The sequence below is a fragment of the Pygocentrus nattereri genome, chromosome 3, assembly GCF_015220715.1.
Source record: "Pygocentrus nattereri isolate fPygNat1 chromosome 3, fPygNat1.pri, whole genome shotgun sequence".
NCBI classification, from domain to species: domain Eukaryota; kingdom Metazoa; phylum Chordata; class Actinopteri; order Characiformes; family Serrasalmidae; genus Pygocentrus; species Pygocentrus nattereri.
Window position 1 is genome coordinate 3,998,508 of NC_051213.1, and position 16,706 is coordinate 4,015,213.

At 40.0% G+C, this 16,706-nt stretch overlaps 1 protein-coding gene across 6 annotated transcripts in view; it reads right to left on the reverse strand.

Moving 5' to 3' along the window:
- ntng1a (netrin g1a) overlaps positions 1-16,706 on the reverse strand; it is a 234,467-nt gene that overhangs the window by 15,438 nt on the left and 202,323 nt on the right. For 3 of the 6 annotated variants that reach the window (XM_017725259.2, XM_017725258.2, XM_017725260.2), the window contains exons 6-7: positions 14,498-14,665; positions 19-153 (exon numbers count right to left, since the gene is read on the reverse strand). The exons of 1 other annotated variant lie outside the window; for it this stretch is intronic. In XM_017725259.2, coding sequence (XP_017580748.1) covers positions 19-153; positions 14,498-14,665 — 303 coding nt within the window. The remainder of the gene's footprint in view (positions 1-18; positions 154-14,497; positions 14,666-16,706) is intronic. 2 more of the 6 variants (XM_017725262.2, XM_017725261.2) reach the window with 1 other exon arrangement.

Sequence of the window (16,706 nt, forward strand, 5' to 3'; positions counted from 1 at the left end):
CTTTTTTTTTTTACTTACATTTGCAGCCATTGTCCCATAAATATCCGGGCAGACACTCATGGCACTTAACGCCTGTCGCTCCTGCCTTACATTTACAAAATCCCGTGCCATTACAGTGATCGCTCTCTGAGCCAAAGGGATTACAATTACAGTCTGTAGAAACAAGACACACACACACATACACACACATGTATACACACGCTGGAGAGAGAAACTCGGCTCATGAATTATTACCCGTGTTTTCCTGTTTTCATGTCTTTTCCAGCACAACAGTGGCCTCAAGACTCATTCGCGGCCTGCAAACTGCACATTTATTATTACAGGGGAAAGCTCAGCCGCTCTAATGTTCCAGAGGAGTGGAGTGAAGGATGGGGGCGGGGGGATGGAGAGGGGGGCTGAGAGCATGGAGGTGCTGACACACACTGTATATATCACTGTAAGTTCACATGACTCTCAGGAACACTTTCAGCCCTGCAGGGCGACACATAAAAACACATTCGCTTGACGGTCTGTATTGCAGCGAGGGCTTTCAGTCCCAGTCCAGGAGAACCTGTGCGCTGTTCTCTTCTTCCTCACCTCCCTCTAGCCCTGGTTGATAAAATGATGAAGATATCAAAATCAAACTTTTCTTTTAACACCGAACTCCGAGTGTTTTCAGTGGCGTAATTATGTCATTCGACTCTTTCTTTTGGGTTTCAACCTTGAATCGTCGCTACTTCCGCTCACTAGGTGGTGCTGTGTGCCTTTCAGTAGGGAAGGGGAAGAAATCTAGCCGTTCACTCAGCACAAACAAACGAGGCAGACAGGACATTTAGACTCATTTGCAGTGTTGTGTGACAATTGTTTGACCATATTGCCCTGTACTTGTTCACTGGCCAACCCTTAGACACTCAGAGTTATCACTGTTATTTTGATGATATTTTTATATGTAATTACATTCGTAGATAATTGTTGTAGTGTAGAGTTACAGTAATTTGATTACTTTTTATTTTAATGAAGTAGTGTTAATGTGATTCATTTTCCTAGTAATAAATTAATGTTTAGGGGGCAGTCATGGGCTGGAGGTTAGGGATCTGGCCCTGTGACCGGAAGGTTGCCGGTTCGATCCCCAGAGCCGACAGTCCATGACTGAGGTGTCCTTGAGCAAGACGCCTAACCCCCAACTGCTCCCCAGGCGCCGTGGATAGGGCTGCCCACCGCTCCGGGCAAGTGTGCTCACTGCCCCCTAGTGTGTGTGTTCACTAGTGTGTATGTGGTGTTTCACTTCACGGATGGGTTAAATGCGGAGATGGAATTTCCCCGGTTGTGGGATCAAAACAGTATATCTTAAACTTAATCTTAATCTTAACTTAACATTACAGTGATTTGATTACTCTTTTGTAGTAATGAAATAGTATAACATGTTATAGTCCTTTGATTCCGTTTCTAGTAATAAAGTAGTGTGACATGTACAGTAATGTGATTTCTTTTTTCCTGTAATTGAGTAGTGTGATATGTTAATGTAATTACCCCAACTGTACTCAAGCAGTGTAATGTTATGTTACAGTAATGTATCTTAGTAGTTATAACACCCTGTTCTCTCATGTAATTACACAGGTGTATCTTAGTAGTTATAACAGCCTGTTCATGTAATTACAGAAGTGTATCTTAGTAGTTATAACACCCTGTTCTCTCATGTAATTACACAGGTGTATCTTAGTAGTTATAACACCCTGTTCCCTCATGTAATTACACAAGTGTATCTTAGTAGTTATAACACCCTGTTCTCTCATGTAATTGCACAAGTGTATCTTAGTAGTTATAAAAGCTGTTCTCTCATGTAATTACAGAAGTGTATCTTAGTAGTTATAACACCCTGTTCTCTCATGTAATTACACAAGTGTATCTTAGTAGTTATAACACCCTGTTCTCTCATGTAATTACACAAGTGTATCTTAGTAGTTATAACACCCTGTTCTCTCATGTAATTACACAAGTGTATCTTAGTAGTTATAACACCCTGTTCTCTCATGTAATTACAGAAGTGTATCTTAGTAGTTATAACACCCTGTTCTCTCATGTAATTACACACGTGTATCTTAGTAGTTATAACACCCTGTTCTCTCATGTAATTACACAAGTGTATCTTAGTAGTTATAACACCCTGTTCTCTCATGTAATTACAGAAGTGTATCTTAGTAGTTATAACACCCTGTTCTCTCATGTAATTACACAAGTGTATCTTAGTAGTTATAACACCCTGTTCTCTCATGTAATTACAGAAGTGTATCTTAGTAGTTATAACACCCTGTTCTCTCATGTAATAACAGAAGGGTATCTTAATAGTTATAACACCCTGTTCTCTCATGTAATTACATAAGTGTATCTTAGTAGTTATAACACCCTGTTCTCTCATGTAATTACACAAGGGTATCTTAATAGTTATAACACCCTGTTCTCTCATGTAATTACACAAGTGTATATTAGTAGTTATAACAGCTGTTCTCTCATGTAATTACACAAGTGTATCTTAGTAGTTATAACACCCTGTTCTCTCATGTAATTACACAAGTGTATATTAGTAGTTATAACACCCTGTTCTCTCATGTAATTACACAAGTGTATCTTAGTAGTTATAACTACTAAGTTACACAGTAACTACATAACAATTACACAGGAACTGTCCACCTATTAAAAAGTGTAACTAAGTCCCTGTGTAGAAGATGCACTTGTGTCATTACATGAATCAAAACTGAAGCTGAGAAACTTGTGTAATTACATAGGCTGCACTTCTGCAGTCCATCTGTAACACTGACTAAATCATCAGTAGTTACAGTGTTATTACATATGATATTAATGTGTAACTACACAGTTATTAGAGACACTTAATATAAAGTGGGACCACTTTATTAAGAACCAGCCCATGTTTAAAATGTAACTGCAAACGTATTTTTTGCCATTTCTTTTTCCAAACATCTGCACAAATATCCTGACAAAATTGAAAATGAAATGAAATGCCTTTATTTGTAATTTCAGTTTTCACATGAGCGCGAGCCGTTTGTGACCAAAATAAAAATCAATTGAAAACGCATATTTGTCATTTCATTTTAGTCGTTATTCTGTTTTTTCACGGCCAAATCTAAAATGAAAACGCTAACAGACAAAAGAAAACACTTCACTTTGGCTTTGGCTTTTCTTCATGAAACGCAGAAAACGTGTCAAAACTAAAATCAAAATGCAAAGTTTACTTTCTTATTTCTTTTTCATGGCGATCGGCTGCAAATCTGACAAAATTAAAATGAAAATGCAAAATGAATAAATCAACAGCAAAGTGACCGTCCGTGATTCCGTTTAACTGTCAGAATGAAAAGCCAAACGAAAACGAACATCAGCGCCACCTGCTGGAGATTCATTTTTCATTTTCCAGTTTTCTTTTTCTTTTTCTATCTGACCAACATACAAATATATGTCAATTAGCACTAGGCGGGGCTACGGGTTACATTTTAGGACTTCCTCAGCCGTCTATGTCAGACTCACCACCGTTCCTCAAGATAAAATACTTTGAGTCTCCAGAAAAAACACCATCATGACTCAGATCTGGTGAAACTGAACATCAGACCAAACGCCGTCAAACCAAACGGCCTCAGAAAAAAGTTATCAGACCAAACGCAAGCCTGGTCGAGCACAGACTGGTTCGTATGACTTAGGAAACGGGTGTATCTCGATATAAATGCCAGGGTAACATTTTCCCAGTTTTCCCAGAGGCCGTTTGGTCTGATACCTTGTCTCTGGGGCCGTTTGGTCACCAGATCTGAGACATGACGTGTTTTTCCTGAGGATGTCCTAAAATGTACCCTGTAGCCCCGCCTAGTGCTAATTAACATATATTTGCATGTTGGTCAGTTAGAAAAAGAAATAGAAAACTGGAAAAAGAAAAGTGAATCTCCAGCAGGTGGCGCTGATGTTCGTTTTCATTTTCCTTTTCATTCTGACAGTTAAAGTACGTCAGCGCCGAAAACGGAATCACGGACGGTCACTTTTCTGTTGATTTATTCATTTTGCATTTTCATTTGAATTTTGTCAGATTTGCAGCAGATCGCTATGAAAAAGAAATATGAAAGTAAACTTTGCGTTTTGGTTTTAGTTTTGATGTTTTCTGCGTTTCATGAAGAAAAGCCAAAGCCAAAGTCTGTTAGCATTTCATTTTAGATTTTGCCGTGAAAAAACAGAATAAAAGCTAAAATGCTAAAATTCTATTTATTTTTATTTTTGTCACAAACGGCTCGCGCTCATGCGAAAAATGAAATTACAAATGAAGGCATTTCATTTCATTTTCAATTTTGCCAGGATATTTGCGCAGGTGTTTGGAAAAAGAAATGGCAAAAACATGTTTGTGTTTACATGTTATTGTTTTCATTTTCATTTCCTTTTTGGCTGGATTTGCCTCCCATAGTAAAGAAGTAATGTTACAGAATTGTGATTACTGTTTCATGTCAAGGATTAGTGTTGTGCTGCAGTGTGGTGTTACAGTACTGTAAGTATTGCAACATATTACAGTAATTAGATATTACCTGTAATGAAGTAGTGTAAAGTTACAGTAATCTGATTACTGTCGTTTGTCATGAAACTTTCTCTTGTAATGTAAGGATTTACCTAAAATGATGTACTAAGTAATAAGTAATAAGTAATAAGTAATGTGATTACATTTAGATGTAATGAAGCAGTTTTATGCATTACATAAACACGTTACAGGTTCAATTCTTATAATTCCATTACAGGCTTAAGAAGAATTCCATGACTTCTGTTACTGAATATCTCTTTCAGGGCCAGCTTCCCAGACATGGATTAAGCCTAATCTTGGACCACCTGCAGTGCCACTTGTGATCATGCACTTTCCACAGTTTCTCCACTTGTGTGGAGAAATGTGTGAGGAATGGTTCATATCAAACTAAAACAACAAAATCATCACAATTACTGTGACCTATAAAATTGAACCATCATGCTGGGATGAATCAGCCATAGAGCAGGAAAAACGTGCACTAAATGAGGTCTGCAGGACTGGGACTGAGACGCACTGCAATGCCTCCTAGATGAGAGCCAGATACATTTATCTCAAATATATTAAGACATATGAAGAAAACTTTCAAATGTGGAATGGATAGAGCAGCAAGGGGTTCAAAGAATGAAAGCAATGAATGTGGGAATTTAACTTTTTTCTAACTTTTAGTATAGTGATGTAGTTGAGAAGCAAACAGGGTGATTCAGAGTAGTTTGGTGTGAAATTGTAGAGATCCAGACCTCTTTACAGTGGTGGTGATGGGAACCAGGCATCGCCATGACCACAACAGAGATATAGACACTTTATTTACCATCCAGAACCACCAGAGAACCTACACCAGTCTTCTGAGTTCATATGGAATGCTGATGATGGAAAATAGTGGAACATCTGAAACAATCAGGTTTTCTTTGGGGACTATTTTGCCGCACAGCGCCCTGAATGTACATCTCTGTAGGGAATGGATTAAAATATATATCACAAAACATCAGGCAGTGAATTCAGAACCAGTTCAGGTAGGAAGTTTCTGTGGGGAGCTTTTAGAAGGGGACGTCTGGTTCCCATCACCACCACTGTGAGCAGCTCTGACTTTCTCTAGAGCAGAGCGTTTCACACCAAACGGCTCTGAACGGCTCTGTTTACACCCTAACTGTTTAATTATGCAGACATTTTTAAAATTCCCTTTACACACTCAAATCTACAGGTATTTCACAGTATGCTTAGACGTCTTCACACTCTCTAGATTTTTTGTTCCAAAAACAGACACATGAATCATTCTATTAGAAACGGACCCATAATCCTCCAGCTTTACAGAAGCCTCTCCAAGAGAGCCAGCCGGGAAAAGATCCAGCCGCATGACTTCATTAGTACAACTATACAGCCTCAGCCTGTAGTATGAATCATAAATCTATCGCTCAGCGTGCGTCTCCTAAAATCGGTTATTTTCAGCTCTTTAGTGCCCTAAATACTCTCAACTAGCAATACATAAATATGAGCTGCGGCTCTAAATGACTTCCTCAGTTACCTTTCCACTGTTAAAGTGCTGCTGCTGGAGCCACCACTAGTTCACTGGAACTTGGTCCCACTTTATATTCAGTGTCTCTAATAACTGGGTAGTTACATGTGAACAACATGGGCAACAACAATGTAACTACTAATGATTTAGTCACTGTTACAGATGGATTACAGAAGTACACCTTATGTAATTACACAAGTGTATCTTAGTATTTATAACACCCTGTTCTCTCATGTAATTACACAAGTGTATCTTAGTAGTTATAACACCCTGTTCTCTCATGTAATTACACAAGTGTATCTTAGTAGTTATAACACCCTGTTCTCTCATGCAATTACACAAGGGTATCTTAGTAGTTATAACACTTTGTTCTCTCATGTAATTACACAAGTGTATCTTAGTAGCTATAACACCCTGTTCTCTCATGTAATTACACAGGTGTATCTTAGTAGTTATAACACCCTGTTCTCTCATGTAATTACACAGGTGTATCTTAGTAGTTATAACACCCTGTTCTCTCATGTAATTACACAAGTGTATCTTAGTAGTTATAACACCCTGTTCTCTCATGTAATTACACAAGTGTATCTTAGTAGTTATAACACCCTGTTCTCTCATGTAATTACACAAGTGTATCTTAGTAGTTATAACTACTAAGTTACACAGTAACTACATAACAATTACACAGGAACTGTCCACCTATTAAAAAGTGTAACTAAGTCCCTGTGTAGAAGATGCACTTGTGTCATTACATGAAGCAAAACTGAAGCTGAGAAACTTGTGTAATTACATAGGCTGCACTTCTGCAGTCCATCTGACTAAATCATCAGTAGTTACAGTGTTATTACATATGATATTACTGTGTAACTACACAGTTATTAGAGACACTTAATATAAAGTGGGACCACTTTATTAAGAACCAGCCCATGTTTACGCTTCAGCTTGAGAGCTGAAGGATTACGTTATCGTTCTTTAACAGGAATTGGCCTAATAGCAATCAGGGATCATGTCTTTTGTTTGCAGATGTGCTTCTGCTTTGAGTGAACATCTTACCATCCAAGCACAAAAGGGGCTTCAAGCAACATTCTCAGCCCACCACTGACCAGTACACAACAGGAAAAATGCCAATTCTGGAAGAATTCCGGTGTTTACATTCCTATGTCTTCTACATCTACCGGTAAAGATGGTCTAGATTAACTACATTAACCCTGACCTGAACTACACTACTGTGAAACGAGACCACCCGTTCCTGATTTTATTTCCAGCCATACAGCCATTATGTTATTAATACACAAGTTATTCATTTTTCAGCATCAGTAAAAAAGCCTCAGCAACTAAATATAATATCATAGTCGTTAGTGTTCAGTGTGTCCACTCTTGCCCAATACTCCAGCTTCCATTCTTCTCAGGAGACTCACTTTCAGCTCCTCAAAGAACCTGCAGACACGCCTCCAAAGCTCAGTCGGAGAAGCTGGTTAGATATTCTGAACTAATCAAACCCATTCAGGGGTGCTGAGGTCTGGACTCTGGGGCGGTCAGTCCATCGTCCAGCTTCTTTGTTTGATGTGTCCGTCTCCTTTTCTCAGTGAGGTTCTTCTTGATCAGCTACACGTCCTTTCAGACCCACAGCGCTGAGTGGTCTTCTCACAGTGGAAGGCTGGACAGGAACACCTGATGTTTTCAGAACTGAAGCAGCTTGATGTTCTCCTCTCTCTCAGAGATCAAAGCTTTCAGCGCTGTTTATCTGATGGGGACAGTTTCGGGGTCGACCAGCTCTTCCAGGTGGTTGGTAGGAGGAACATTTTCTCTGTACGTGTTGAAAACTACACTATTCACTTATTATCCAAGTGGAGTATCACATCTGCTCTTCATAGAAATGTCTCCTGAAAAATGAATAACCATTTCACAGGGTGGTCTCTGTACTTCACACCATGATCTATCCTTAGCTTCCATTACTGCCCGCATGTGCGAAACAAAGACACTGCAAACTTGTAGTGGTGGCAGCTGAGATTAGCCATGGGCTCTTGTACAAGCAGCAGCGCCTTGTCAGTGGAAAAGGTCACAGGTGTCCAACCCTCATCCTGGACATTCTGATATTTCTATTTCTGCCCTCCACATTCTACTGCCTTCCTTTTTCTACCACATCTGACCCAATCAGCTCATTAAGAAGCCCTCACTGAGGTAAAGTAGTTGCGCTCAAGCAGGGAAAACGTCCAATGTGCGGGATCGGGGGTTCTCCAGGACTAGATATGGCGCCATCTGGGATACGTACTGCTTTCAGCTTACATTGGTGGTCTGTTTATAGGCATGTGGTCTTGTTCCTGCATGCATATGGTCAGCATCACCTGGGCAGCCGTCTATACACTCATTGTCATGTCAATTTTCCATCAATTCAAATAGAAATCCAGTGTGAAAAATGCCAGTTTGTTTCTCCATCGTGTTCAATAAACCCAAATGAATTAAATAATGTTCATATTAGAAGTGCTTGTAGGATTTATGCAGTTCTTCGAGTTCATGTTCTACAGAGTTGATAGCACCTTCTGGATTCACAGCAGTTACTCCGACTGTGTAAATGCATCAAATAACCAAACATGTTAACTTCACAGACGTTTACTGTTGTCCAAACTGCGTTAGACCGTGTTTGAGTTACTTTACAGACTTTAAAATCTAACGTGAAAGATATAAACAGAACTTTATAGATTCCAGCTGGGATGGAATTCCCTGCTTTAGGATTTCTATCCACTCCCAGCTGAACTGCTGATTACGGCAGATGTTATTAGGCACAGCGTTCCTGTATTGAGGCGCAGCTGTCATGCTAACCGGCGCACCAGTTAGCAGCTAACGCTATCAGTCGCTGCCGTGCTAACGTGCCGCCTACAGGCCACCTACAGTTCCAGAAACCATGACCTGTTGATTTGAATATCACTGGAATACAACTTTACATACCGCGTCACAGTAAATCCCTCCCGCTGTTAATTTAATCCACCTTCCGTACCCGTTACCATGACAACAGACCCAGCAAGGATGCTAGCTAGCCAGTTCGCTGGTGTTTGTCTAGAGAATCTCTCAAAATAAGCAAAATGAAGCACTAATATAAGATTAATATCTGGTCAAAAACATTAAAAACACAAACTGAGTTAATGCGCATCGCTGGTTCATTGCAGCTGCACTGAATAACAAAGGATGGCAGGAGATGGTAAAAATAAACAGAGCTGGTTCAGGACCACCACGCCAGCTGAAGCAGGTTCCTGGTTGATGATGTTTTTCCTGGTACTGTCACTGCCTCCTAATAAGACTTAGTGGAAAAATCTAAAAGGTCTTAATCACTTCAATTAAACCAGCTTGGGATTCATCCAAATTGGGCTGCTTCTAATGAATATGAGTGAATGAAGCATGTTTTTATGTTTAAGTTTTATGTAAAATATTTGCTCAATGTTTATGATGGCTGTGAATCATTTTTTGGAGGGTAGGTTGCTGGTGGGTAGTTCGGGTCCAGTGCTGTACTGGGCACTTTGTCCTGTCTGGTCTGATGCTGTTGTTTCATCTGTCTCGATTGGGTGGCCCGGCCCTCTAGACCAGCTCGACCACCGCAGAGCTTCCTGCATGTACAGTCACTTTCCTTCTGTGCCAGAAAGGCTGACCTGCATGTCCCCCTGACCCTCCTGATGATCCTGGTACTTAAACTAGAACTAGGCATTGATGCCGTTCAGTTGCCTCACACTATACAGAGTTCTTCAAGTATTAATACTGTAGAGTTTCTATAGGTTTCATTTCTATTTTCACTGTAATATGATTTTAATAGTAGTGACTGGTTTCCCTAGATATATTTCTCAATTGTCACTGAGATTGGCTTCTAAGGCCCTATTTGGAGGGGACTAGATTTTCATGTAATTTTAACCAGCGTGTCTCAGTTTATGTGGTTCAGTGAAGATTTCAGCACTTTGTACATAAAATGTTATGGACTGAGTTGCATAAATAACCTCAGATTATATTAATCCTGTGTGAATCAACATGTTGGTTAAAACACTATCATATCCTGTGAAAAGGGAGGTTCTTTCACCTGGAGACACTTGAAGAAGCGTTTATTCGTGTTCTCTGATGAAGCTGAAGGTGCCCGAATCCCAATAGAGCTTAAGAGTAGTTATTGGCAGTAACGGTGACTGTAACAGTAACGCTGTAAAACTGGTACTCCTCAGAAACCGTGACTGTTTTTCATGGATTTATGTCTCATTTGTTTCTCAAATAGGCTTTTAAGTAGTAAAACTGGTACTACTCAGGACTATTGACTGTTTTTCATGGGTTTATTTCTCATTTGTTTCTCAAATAAGCTTTTAAGTAGTAAAAGTGGTACTATTGAGAACCAGTGACTGTTTTTCATGGATTTAAGTCTCATTTGTTTCTCAAAAAGGCTTTTAAGTAGTAAAACTGGTACTATTAAGAACCAGTGACTGTTTTTAAATTAATTATGTCTCATTTGTTTCTCAAATAAGCTTTTAAGTAGTAAGACTGGTACTATTGAGAACCAGTGACTGTTTTTCAATTATTGATGTCTCATTTGTTTCTCAAATAAGCTTTTAAGTAGTAAAACTGGTACTACTCAGGACTAGTGACTGTTTTTCATGGATTTATTTCTCATGCTACATCCAGAAATCTTGAACTGAATTGAGAGCAGAGCTCGATTAGATTGTGCTGACATGAGAACTACATTCTTAAAGCGACTGTAGCCAGAATGAGTCAGTGCTGAGCTACTGCAGTCTCTATTTATGCGCTAACATTACGTGAGGCAAAAACGATTGAATGTGGACGTCAAAAGAGAAATAATGAACTATAATAATGTACAGCTCAGCATTTTTCTCTTCCACGTTACATTCAAACCGACCAGAAATGCTTAGTAGGCCAAACAGTTTCCCTCCGTTAGCACTTAATCTTGAGTGACCTACATCTCTTTCAGTAAACCTACATCTAGATGTTTAGCAGTTAGTATATAGCTCAGGTCATAATGAGGCTGTGCTAAGCTACCACTGTGCCAAAGTCAAATTACAGCGGTAAAACTTTACTGTTGTGCTCACGGCTACGAAATATGAAGACATGCCTCGTTTTTGGTGGAAATCTTTGAAAATAAATAAAGATTTGATAAATACGATGGAACAAATCTTCAGCAGGAAACAACAGTCGCTTAGCGGCGCTGCCTCTCATTGAAACCGAATGACTCCTGGCTGCGTCAGTGATGCCGGCAGTCTGCATGCAGGGCAAGCAATCAGGGGTTGCAGTGAATAATCAGAACCACAGCACTGTTTGGTGTCTGCTGGGCTTCAGCCCAGGACTGTGTTGGGTCTTAATACGATTCTCGACGGCCCCCAGCTCTCGGTGTCCTCCCCCACGCAAACTAGACAAGACTAAACATCTCCCTCTCCTCTCTGTCCCTTCCCTGCTCACTACTTCTCTCTTTCTTCTTACTTTATCCTTCAGTAATGCTTTTTATTTACAGTTTCTTACGTTCTAGGTACCAACCACACTCTTAAACAACATGGTTCTTCAAGACACATGGAACCTTAAACAACCAACCAACCCTTTGCATGATTAAAGTGTTTCTTGCATCATGAAGGGATTCTTCAGGTTGATGAGAAATGTGCTGTAGATGGTTCTAAATAGAACCTTTTTGAAAAGGGCTCTGCTTTTGTTACACGCTTGACACTGTCACAATAAAAGAACCCTTTTGGGTGCTACATAGAACCCTTTTCAAGATACAACCATACCCAGCACATTCTCCATCAGTCTGAAGAACAATTTCATGATGCAAGAACCTTTCTATCACACAAATGGTTCTTTGAGTGTTCATGGTTCTGTACTGAACTATTTTCTATACTAAAGAACCATTTTTACAAGCTTAACATTGTAACAGTACCAGAACCCTTTACGGTGCTATATAGAACCATATGAAACACGTTCAATCCATCAGTCTGAAGAATGATTTGACGCACCACTTAAGCATGGAAATGGTTCTTTCAGTGTCTGTGGTTCTATCTTTTTGCTAAAGAGCCCTTAAAGAACCATCTTTTTTTAAAAGTTCAGGCATGTGTGAGTTCTAGGTAATTAGTTTGTGTAATGTTGTAGAATGTTCCAAGGCAGTACAAACATTTACTCTCCTGATGAAACATTTTACTGTTTTTAATCACCTTATCAGTCCAAATATTTAGGATATTACGTCCTTTATAAGCTTGATATGAAGAACCTGACAGTCATTTCAGAGTAATTTAGTTAGACTGTTTTGGAACCTCATCACTTTCTCAAGATAATTACAGAGTGCTTGATAATTATTTACTTGTTGTACCCTTATATAGTTAATGCATTAAAAAAAGTTGCCAAATTCCACACAATTGAAATTTTACATCAACTTAAATGAAGTAAGTTATTAAGTACAGGGAGATTCACTCGAAAGAGGCCCCAAATATTCTGTAATAACTCTCTCTCGGATGAAGCAATCTGAACCAAACCACATGAAGTTTGCTCCTCAGTATATGGAGCTTCGAACAAGCCCCTGTGTCGGAGCGATGAGGTAGGCGCTGGACAGCTGTTGCGACATTTAACCGCCAGAAAATGGAGATCATTTCCAGCATCACATGTAATGCAATTGATTACACACGTCAATGTATGTAGCACATATTTTGGTTCAGATTGCTTCATCATAACAGAAGTTACAGCAGAACATTTGGGGCCTCTTTCGACTGAATCTCCCTAATACTTACATGTAGTAATTATGTCAGTGTTCCATATTTCATTCACGTGGATCTACTATAACATTTCTTCTTCTTCTTCTTTCGGCTGCTCCCTTTAGGGGTCGCCACAGCGGATCATCTGCCTCCATCTTGCCCTGTCCACTGCCTCCTCTACTTTCACACCAACCATCTCCATGTCCACCTTCACTACATCCATAAACCTTCTCTGATGTCTACCTCTTCTCCTTCTACCCGGCAGCTCCATCTCCAACATTCTTTGCCCAATATATCCACTATTCCTCCTCAACACATGTCCAAACCATCTCAACCTGGCCTCTCTGGCTTTATCTCCAAACTGCTCCACCTTCACCGTCCCTCTGATCTGCTCAGGATCTACTATAACATTTGAATTGTGTAAATTTTAAGCATCCTTTCTCATTTCTACTTAATTAAACTGTCTTGGAGCTACCCATCATGCTACCCATGATAATTATCTAGTATTTTAGGGTATGTGCTTCACACTTTTCTGGTAAATATCTACAACCTTAGGAACTGTAAGAGAAAGGTCTCGTACCTTCTGCCAACATGTACATTTCCTACTTTCATCGCAATGCATTTCTGTATGTTCATGTCTTACTTGCCCCCTGTTTCTCCTGCTAAGTAAAAACGATGCTAGATTTCACGGCGTTCTTGCAGTTTATGGCAAGGCAATAAAGTAAAAAGCAAATTTACATAGTTTACATGTAGTCAATCAGGTGAGACATGTTCAGTAACCAGTTTGCTTTTTTAGCTTTTGCACTAGAACAAAGAGGCTAATGTAGCTAACAGGTGACTTGTAGAGAGGAGAACTGCCACTCTGTAATGTCTACCTGGCTTCTCAAACACTAGAGGGCGCTCCCGAGTGAGTCCAAAATGAATAGGATAAATGAATTTGAACATTTGAGCAAAATCATAGTTTATAATTGCTTAAACGTTTTTGATGTAAAAGAACACAATCATTTCCTGAACACAGAGCAGCATAGAACATTTATAACCACTGTTGCATTTTTAAGAGCTTTTAAACTCGAGTTAAAGGAGTTTAAACCGGCGCCTCATGTACGTCCATGACACCTGTGGGCGCGACCAGCCAATGAGCTGCTCAGCTCACCAACCAATCAACTCTCAGTAGCAGTAATGTTAGCGTTCTGCTGCCCAAATCATGTTTGCTGTAGAAAAATGGAAACATACGGGTGATTTTTCTTTGCTTTTGTATTAAAATGCATCCTTCTACTGTCTAAAATTTAAGGAAAGTTCTGGGCCAGTGATGAGCAACTGAGCTTGAGCTCCATACACCCACGTTCATTGTGGACTCCCTCGCGGGCGCCCTCTGCTGCTTTGCAGTCTTGCTTCTGATATAACGAGGGAAATAGGAAGCGGCCAGGCTCCTCATAAACCAGCTCTGCTTGTCCCACACCACAGCGGTTAAGCAGTGTCTAATAGACTTACTCGTGCGATTTGGGACACTGAATGTCATGCGGCTATAACCTGAGATAAAAGTAGCTAAAAACACGGTCTGTGCTTTTTGTACACCTGTACGTGTTCGCGAGCGAAGGATGTTGAAGGAGATGTGAACAGTAGAGTGGGAGTGATGAGGAGGACGGGCAGATGGCGAAAGGTGACAGGGGGACAGTAGGGGGCGCTAAGCTGCATGAATGGCAGTGAAATGGTAGGGGTGGTATGGGGGGCACTGACCTATACAAACATTCTCATCTTCCAGCTCGGCCGAAGCATTGCGGTAGTAGCCCAGCTTGCACAGATGACAGTGCTGCCCCCTAGTGTTGTGCTTACAGCTCACGCAAATGACCGTGTTTAAGAGATCGATGTAGCTGCAGCGGTTGGAGTGGCCGAGGCACTCGCAGTCTTGCAGAGAGGGAGAGAAATGCGGCTGTGTTTAAATCCGAGTGTGTGTCTGTGTGTGTATATGTATGTAAGTGTGTATGTGAGCATGGACTGCAGAGTGGGGTCCAAATCGACCCTGCCTGGTTTACCTTTTTAGCCTATTGATGGAGAAGATCCACGTTGGTCCTGCATAAATATTATATGGTGTTTATTTATTGTTCTGCATGTTTTGTTGCACGAAAACTGAGTCGTGCGTATTCTGGATCTGTCCATCACAGAATCGCCACAACAATAACAAACATTTCTTAACCTCCGTTTCTACGCGAAGGGCATAAATAACAGTTCAAAAAGATGGTTCTTCAAGGGTTCTTTAGTTAAGACAATAGTTCTGTACAGAACCATGAACACTCAAAGCGTTCCCAGTTTGCATGACTAAAGAGTTGCAAAAGGGTTCTTCAGATGGAAAACGTGTCGTGTATAGTTCTGTACAGAACCGTTTTGCAAAGGTTTATGTTCAGCACCAAAAAACGTTCTTCTATTGTTATGATGCCGAGTTTGTTACAATAGACGGACCCCTTTTGGTGCTATATAGAACCATATAGAGCACATTACCCATCAATGTGAAGAACCCTTTCATGATGCAAAGAACCCTTTAAATATGCAAAGCTCTGTGAGTGTTCATGGTTCTAAATAGAACCATCTTCTTTACTAAAGAACCCTTACATGGACCATCTTTTTAAGTATCTAGGTTTCTTAGACAAGGGTCAGGCCTAGTTCTAGACTGCATGGCATTTTGATTGGAGTTTAAACGCAAATGTAGTCCTGGCCTAGACTCAATCCCTAAAGGTAATAATCTATAGTCATTAATGAATATAAGGTGCCAAAATGGGTTCTTTGTGCAATGCTACACTCTTAAAAGGTGGTTCTTATATAGAGCCATTTCATTTGTAAATGGTTCTCTGCATGGTAAAATGCATCTTCAGATTGATGGAGAATTTGTTGTTTACGGCTCTGTATATAGAACCTTTTTAAAAAAATGGTTCTACATAGCACCAAAAAAGGTTCTTCTACTGCTGTAAGTTTGACATCATACAACATCAACAGCAGAACCCTGAAGAACCACATAACTGTGCAAATATCCATTTAAACATGGACTGGTTCTATTTAGAACTTTTGGTTCTACATAGAACCATTCCCTTTACTAAAGAACCCATGAAGAATCATCCTTTTTGAGTAGAAGAAGCACTTTTGATCCCATGAAGAAAGTTTCAGTGGAGAGTTCTTTGAAAATGACATGTGCGAGTGTCAAGAACCTTTGTTTACCAATTGGTGATTGTTTTTAGAACATTTATACCAAACAGGTATAAACCCTAGACCCCATTTTGTGAAAGTTCTTCAAGTGTTTGAAAGGATCTTCACATGGTTCTTTAGGGAAACAAAAGAACTTCGTCTATGGCATTGCATAAAGAACCCTTCGTGGCTCTGAAGTTCTCAGATATGTCTTTAGATTAATTGGCCAAGGATTCAAGAGGTTCATTCTGCAAATATCTGAATAAAGCATATAGGTTACAGTGAGTAACTACTAAGGAAGAAAAGAACGTAGAACCCTTATGTGATAGTGTGGGATTAAATTAGGCTGGGATAATCCAGAGCTAGACAGCTTGGAGAGGGAAAAAAGCTTCTGTTACCTAAATTCTCCAGAGTTCTCTGGTTTCACCTGCAGTGCATCTGAAGTGAACCATTGACCATATTCACTGCTGTACTGTCACAGAAAAATGATGGGCCAATCACGTTTCAGCTTCAAAAGAAGACATAGGCCAACTTGGAGAGTCAGTTTCTGTAGCCTAGCTGACAAAAGTAGGCTCTTAATGAGTCCATTGACTCTGGCATGCATAATTAAATGCTTAAGATGTAAACAGAGCCGTTCAGAGCCGTTTGGTGTGAAACAGTGGTGGTGATAGGAACCAGACGTCCCCCTCTAAAAGCTCCCTTACAGAAAGTTCCTACATGAAATGGTTCTGAATGTTTTAAGATAGTTCAAGGCAACTTTGGCCATCAATGG